Source organism: Rosa rugosa, chromosome 7, assembly GCF_958449725.1.
Source record: "Rosa rugosa chromosome 7, drRosRugo1.1, whole genome shotgun sequence".
NCBI classification, from domain to species: domain Eukaryota; kingdom Viridiplantae; phylum Streptophyta; class Magnoliopsida; order Rosales; family Rosaceae; genus Rosa; species Rosa rugosa.
The window spans coordinates 8,215,927-8,222,784 of NC_084826.1; the positions used below are offsets into that span (position 1 = coordinate 8,215,927).

The 6,858-nt window shown below is 38.6% G+C and overlaps 2 protein-coding genes across 5 annotated transcripts; one reads left to right on the plus strand and one right to left on the minus strand.

Moving 5' to 3' along the window:
* Window positions 1-1,295: 1,295 nt before the first annotated feature.
* LOC133721035 (uncharacterized) lies at window positions 1,296-3,644 on the minus strand. Of its 4 annotated transcripts, none has more exons than XM_062147545.1 (5): window positions 3,438-3,644; window positions 2,701-3,336; window positions 2,029-2,373; window positions 1,481-1,779; window positions 1,296-1,383 (listed from the first exon to the last, which is right to left on the minus strand). In XM_062147545.1, the coding sequence occupies exons 1-4, from the start codon at window positions 3,567-3,569 to the stop codon at window positions 1,504-1,506; spliced, it is 1,389 nt and encodes a 462-aa protein (XP_062003529.1). In that variant the 5' UTR covers window positions 3,570-3,644; the 3' UTR covers window positions 1,296-1,383; window positions 1,481-1,503. The 4 variants fall into 4 exon arrangements, with proteins under 4 accessions (XP_062003529.1, XP_062003530.1, XP_062003527.1 ...); XM_062147546.1 differs by having other exon boundaries at window positions 1,296-1,386; XM_062147543.1 differs by having other exon boundaries at window positions 1,296-1,779.
* Window positions 3,645-4,833: 1,189 nt separating this feature from the next.
* On the plus strand, window positions 4,834-6,633 carry LOC133723363 (G-type lectin S-receptor-like serine/threonine-protein kinase At5g24080). The gene is made up of 2 exons (XM_062150179.1): window positions 4,834-5,362; window positions 5,465-6,633. The coding sequence occupies exons 1-2, from the start codon at window positions 4,976-4,978 to the stop codon at window positions 6,473-6,475; spliced, it is 1,398 nt and encodes a 465-aa protein (XP_062006163.1). The 5' UTR covers window positions 4,834-4,975; the 3' UTR covers window positions 6,476-6,633.
* The last annotated feature ends 225 nt before the right edge of the window (window positions 6,634-6,858 follow it).

Sequence of the window (6,858 nt, forward strand, 5' to 3'; positions counted from 1 at the left end):
TTAATCAAGCAACTTTTAAGTTGTGGCCATGCTGAAGCAAAGCAAGCAATAATGCACTTATACTACTATAATCCTACAATTAGATAATCATATTCAGAATGACCAACTACAAACGAAACTGTTAATTAACACAGAAGTCATCATTGCAAACAAAATGGATTTCGACATCCAAGTTAATCAGATGGCACCTTTGCGTGTTTCCTGCGTAGGATTTCCACATCTCTATCATCGATGCAAAGCAATTTAATATTAAGTCAGAACCATACTACAGCCCTCCATAGACACCCCAATTAGATGACAGCCATCCCCAAGAAATAAGTCGAAGAACAAGGTACGTGTCCAAGACAATCTCACACTAATCATCTATCAACAAGAATCTAATCGATCGTAATTGATAAAACCATATGTTAGTGATTCACCAATGCAAGAAATGACAACGAAGGATAGGTCAGCAGTGAACGTAAACGAGATGGTTTAGACTGCCGATCATTTTCCCTATAATATTATATAATAAGAGCAAAAATTGCATATACACGTTAGAAGATAAACTCATCAGTTCATAAGCTTTTACCAATGCAAGAAATGACAATCTATATCCAGTCAGCTTACTCAACGTACTGGATTATGCAGCATAATTGATGCTCAAGTAAGTCGACAGAAGACAAGGGACCTATGTCAGACCAAAGTCTATATTGTTTTTAGTTATGTATCTTATCTTGACAACTCCAATTAGATTCCTTGCGTATGTGGCTTGAATTTTTAATTTACAAGTTCCCTAGACGATCCAGGTTTCTGACATGTTTAAGATCATATAAAGCAAAATTAAAGTTATATTATCTACAGGACAGTACTGATGCATACATCCAAGTAGAAGGAAGTAGAATAATGTTGTGAATGTATCACTAAACTCATACTTCAGCTATTAAGCTAACAGGACAATACTCATGCATACATTGTGTTCAAATAGAATATGAAGCTCACAACCGAGCCAATCAAACAGATGCACCGCCAAAAGAACCTTCAGCGTGAAACACATTAAACACAATATACAAACAAGAAACCTATAATATACCTGATAAAGAAGTTGAGAAGCAGACCATCAACATTTTAGATGCCAAATATGAAAATAAAACAATTTTAGTAAGATGTTACGTTAATGATAGAGGCCTTTAATTTGATATGAGTGAACTAAACATGTTACTATCACGGCGTAACTCACAAAGAAGCTCGAGATCATACAAACAATTTCATAGTTATTTTATGCTGAATGAATGAAACAAGTTGCAGTCACAGCGTCGATCTCAAAGTCGAACTCAATTTGTTATTCATTAATAATGTAGCTTATGCCTTAATGACGATTAAGCAAACTTGAGAGGCCACCAGCTGCTAGAAATATTAAAATTGTATTACTCCACCCAGTGGACTATGACATTAGATAATGAATATTAAATTCTGTATACAAGTAGTACAGATGCCAAACCTGTGGTTACAGAGGAAGGGTCTCTAATACTGTCTGAAGGTAAGATTCAGACGGCCAGGACGAAGCCTAGTTTCTTTTAGCAAATTGTTTGGAGCTGAGTTTGGTATGATGGATGTTACACCATGAAATATATGTCTTGAACGACCACCGAATATTAACACATCTCCTGAATCCAAAACAACACTCTCTGCCTTATCAATATCTCTCTGATCCCCATAGAGGAAATCTGCAGAATCTCCTACAGAAATGGAGACGACAGGTAATCGTTTTTGGAGAGACTCTTTGCTTTCATCACGATCCTGGAAATCAAAACTTCATCTGAGCACAAAAAGAAACTCTTGAAATAACAACTGCTTCATAAAATAATTCAATCTTGCAAATCAGCACAAAGATATCAATATTAACAATTGTTTTACACAACCAATTTTGATGAATGTAAACCGAATGTATAGATATGCTCTTTCACATCTATTTAGGATTGTTCACTACTCATTAAACATGTAAGTAGGTTTGGGGGTATGTAGAGTGTATTTCAGTCGGGTAAATACCTGATGAAGACCAAGCCTCCCACTAGTTGTATAAAAGTTGGCGATGCATATGTCTGGAGTCATTAAAGGTAGCACTTTTTCTACACTGCTACATCTGATTTTATCTTTGAGATGGGCATGTGCCTCTTGAATTGCTCTTTCAACCAACAAACTAAATTCATTAGGAATACCAGGAGGCCGAGTGCCATCTATTGGTCGTATATCTTCATATATCCTAGTCTCAGGATCCCAATTCCGGCCCAGGCACATCATCTGCAGTTGAAGTTTTCTTCCATGCTGGAAAACTGGTTGATAAAACCCCCCAGGACCTAAACCGAGCTCCCGACATGTCTTTACGATTTCAACCTATAAATGTAGGCAATAACATATGGTACACATAATAAAAAACAATAAAGCTTGCAAGGAACTCAAAATGTGACTCTAAAGAACAGACATGTAACAACCATAAAATAGGAGAGGGCTGAGAGTTGCAGCACAAGATCATATGACACACATTTTTCAGGATAGTCATCAGAGCAATAACTTTAGTGTTCAACTTAGCACTCACTGATACTAGAGTCTATATTATTGATCATATGCCAATCATCATGTGTAGATAAAGATGTTCTCTGCTAGGCCACTGCTCCTATTTAGAATCACTAAACTCATATTTAGAAGTGAATGAATGAATACCTGTTCACTGAGGCTGACATAATTTTTCAATAAGACCATTCCTGGCCTCAGTACAATTGGATCTTTGAATTCCACCATCTGTTCTGGATTAGCAAATTCCACCGACTCCTCTGCTTCCATCATTCTTGCATGAAAAGAAGCTTGAAGAGCAGAATTTCTCCCATCCAAGCATATATCAAACGGCTCATAACGATGCAAACGCTTAGATAAACCCGAACTCTTGGTAACAGGTGCATATTTCAAAGTTCTCGGTACAGAATGCCGCTTTTCCGCACCATGATGGTGCTTCCTTTTCATCCCAAATTCGGTAGGCAAAGAGCATTCGCGCAATTGGCTTTTCCAATCCGGCATTGTACTCCACCTCTCATGTTCCCTTTCACTTACACTCTCCGAAGTTGAACTCGCACAAGCATCCTCCACATCATCCCCCGACACTAACCCCACTTTCGATCTCATTTCATCGAAACGAATACCATCACTTAGTGAAGAACATTGCTTCTTATCACTAAACCCTGATGTAACTCCAAACCCAATTGGCCGCTTAACTACATTACCAAAACTATCGTAAATCAGAATAGGAATACTTCCAACCTTTAAAATCTGACAATCTCTGTTTCCAACATTAGCAGCTGATGCCTATTCACATTTAGAAAACCAAACAGCACTCGACTTCAGAAAAACGCTACCAAGGTACACCAACCAAGAACAAGATTGAAAGATTGAAGAGAACAACTTACGGGGCTTAAGGAAATGACGGAATTGCCACCGGGAGTGGCGGGTGAGTTCGTCGTGTCGTTCCTGAAACTCATTTTTTCCGGTGGAGGGAATGAACGACGAAGAAGGGTCGTACGGCGCAAGAGCCACCACATGTTGGGGCCATTACTAAAAACCCAGAATCTTGATCGACCTCTTCTTTACTTTCTTGGGTCGGTGGCTGTGGCGGTTGCGCTTCTAGGTATATATATATATCGGCGGTGAGAATTCAGGTGAGCCAGAAGGGAGCCCAATTGGTTGGGTCTATTGGGCCGTCACGGATAATTGGTAGTCGGCCCAAGAATGCTGGCGGGAAAGTTTGTTGAGCTGACGTCATTGAGGCGCGAGAGCAATGTCAGCAGGAATGTTTTTGAGACGTGGGTGTTATTGTGGTTGTACACGTGGCGGCACGATAGAGGGTTTTCATATTATGCCACTCAAAACTGAAAGGATCGCAACAAGGCTTCCACTAAAGAGTGCACTCGAGTAGAACACTCATACGTGGTTCACAACTTCTAGGTTGGCATGTAATCGGGAAAAAAGTTCTAGGTTGGTAGAAAGAAATTTTGGGTCAAGTATTTACAGTAAGAAATTAATCAGGAAATCTCATATATTAAGGGTAAAGTCTCTTGAAATAAAAAAAAAAAAACAGTAATAGATTGTTTGACCTCTTAGATGACTAAAGCGAGGAGAGCTCTATTGACATGTTGGATTGCATAGGATTTGCCAACTCTTTCACACAACTGAGTGGTATGGTAGCGCAAAATAAACTTCAAGTTAGTGTCGGTGAGCTGTGACATGTTGGTTAGCTAGACTAACTAACACCGTGAAACTTATGGGTTCGAATCTCATTGACATCAGAGGTGGGGTGGGAAGTTACATTGTCGTTCAGAATAAAAATAAAAAAAATTTCAAGTTAGTATTTGTTGCAATTAAAGAAGAGATATCAGAGGTATCAGCTGGATTTGAATCACAAAAATGGACTTATAACTTTTAAATCGTGCTCAAGATGACAAGATGGCAATTGCGCACTGACAATTAAAGATGACTCATAGTTCGCTAATATTTAATAGGGTAATTTCAATTAAAATCTTAAGAATATTACATTGGAATTTGAAAGAGTTCATTCATTTAAAATTCGTTTCATATTCGGAGTGATCAAACTGTAGAGAATATCAACATTAGACACTTATATATTTATCATAGTGACACAGATTTCATGTAATTTTATCAAAATGCCCTCACGTGGACAGACTGTACATGGTCCGCCTTTATTTTTGACAAGAATATTCACAGGTCCTTAACTCCAGCATGCCATGAGTAACCCCACTATAATCCCACATTTGTATAACTATAACATTAACATACCAAAGCAAAATGAAAGCTCCTCCCCTTTTTCGAAAAGTTCCAGCATTCCTACTAGCTCCTGCCTACCTTTTTCCTTCTCTGTCGCCTCTCATCAATTTCTGCCCACAAAACCTTAATGGTTGCTTTGCAAAATCCACCTGCATAATCTCCACTCATGATGCTCTACTACCTGTTCATTTCCCTAACTCTTTTCGTCGCTCATGGCCACTCCAAGCCAGAGATTCATATTGGCTACAACCTCACTTTGGCAGTGCCTGTTGAGTACACCATGGGATTCATTGGCAGAGCTTTTCTAATGGATACCAATCTAACCATACCCAGTTTCAAAGCTGCATTGAGTGTTGAAGCTTTTAATGGGAAGTACTCATGCTCCTTTCAAGTCTTTCTTGGAAATGTGAAGGTATGGAATTCTGGCCATTACTCAAAGTTTTATACATCGAATGTATGCGTCCTTGAACTCACCAGTGATGGAGATTTAAGGCTGAAGGGTCCAAAAGACAGAGTGGGATGGAGAACCGGGACTTCTGGACAAGGTGTGGAGGTAAAAGCTAGCTATGTCAAAATTTCCCACACACAAAAAAAAAAATGTACACTTTTGTTTATAATATGTGATCACAATTGAGTTCTTGTTACATTGTTGCAGAGGTTACAGTTATTGAGGACAGGGAATCTAGTACTAGTTGATGGCTTGGACCGGATCAAATGGCAGAGTTTTAATTTTCCAACCGATGTGATGCTTTGGGGTCAGACACTTAGTGTGGCGTCACGCTTGACTTCATTTCCAAGCAATTCAAGTTCATACTACTCGATGGAAATTGAGCACACCAGGATTGCTCTCTACTTGAATTCCGGTAAGCAAAACTATTCGTATTGGGAATTTAAGCCTTCCAAGAACAGAAATATTGCTTTTATTCGATTGGGTCTACAAGGATTAGAGTTATACAGTGATAAAGGTAAGAAAATCGCGCAGATAAATCCATCTGAGGAAACAGTTCAGCCCCTGAGATTTTTGGCTTTGGGGAACCAAACAGGGAATTTGAGGCTTTATTTTTACTCACCCAGCTTGGAAAAATTTGATGCTTCTTTTAAAGCACTCAACACAACATGTGATCTTCCATTGGCTTGCAAGCCTTATGGCATTTGTACCTTGTCTGGTGCTTGTTCATGCATTCAAGTTTTGACAACGGAAAATGAGAGTAGTAGTACTAGTACCACTTCTAATTGCATTGAAGGAGTTTCATCAGATGGGTTTTGTGGAAGAGGTAAGGCAGAAATGCTTGAATTGGAGAGTGTCACTAGTGTGTTAAGGGGTGCTCCTAAAATAGTTAATGTGAGCAAAGAAGAATGTGGTAAATTGTGCTTGGAAGATTGTAAGTGTGCATCTGCATTACATAACTCTGAAGAATGCTTTCTCTATGGAATGGTGATTGGGGTTAAACAGGTTGAAAGGGAAAGTGGGTTGAGTTACATGGTTAAGGTTCCAAAGGGATCAAGTCATGGGGGTCATGGAAAGTCTAATAATGTGAAAAAATGGGTGTTGATATTGGTAGGAGTTGTTGATGGGGTGATAATTCTTGTTCTCTTTGGAGGTCTTGGCTACTACTTGATTAGAAAAAGAAGAAGACATTCTTTGCCTAATGGCCATAACAATTGATAGCATTGGTGCAGGTTTTTTGTCATTTAGAAGTTATCATACAATATTGTTTCAATTTTTTTTCCCAACTTTCCTTTTAACACAATTTTGGTTGGTTTTTTGATAACTCCAAAAGAAAAGCAATGTCATTTTGTTCAAACATTACAATATTAATACACAACATTTCACCTTATGTAATCACCTTCCTTACAAGTTTGTGCAAGCGCAACAATCATGTTAACCAATTTGCAACTATAGTATTACCACCCTACTCGATCAAAATGTGTAAGTTGTTCTTAATTAGAGGACTATAAGGGAGCGCCAATTTCATCGATCTTTTGGCGCCATGCTAATAAGATCAAAAGTAGCAGCTAGCAGGAGAGATGCCCAACAAGTATGAAAAG

Coding starts and splice junctions, on each gene's coding strand:
- LOC133723363 (XM_062150179.1), top strand. CDS start 4,976: ATGATGCTCTACTACCTGTTCATTTCCCTAACTCTTTTCGTCGCTCAT. Junction 5,363..5,464: donor CTTCTGGACAAGGTGTGGAG/GTAAAAGCTAGC, acceptor ACATTGTTGCAG/AGGTTACAGTTATTGAGGAC.
- LOC133721035 (XM_062147545.1), bottom strand. CDS start 3,569: ATGTGGTGGCTCTTGCGCCGTACGACCCTTCTTCGTCGTTCATTCCCT. Junction 2,374..2,700: donor ATGTCAGCCTCAGTGAACAG/GTATTCATTCAT, acceptor CTACATTTATAG/GTTGAAATCGTAAAGACATG. Junction 1,780..2,028: donor GGAGGCTTGGTCTTCATCAG/GTATTTACCCGA, acceptor TTTGATTTCCAG/GATCGTGATGAAAGCAAAGA.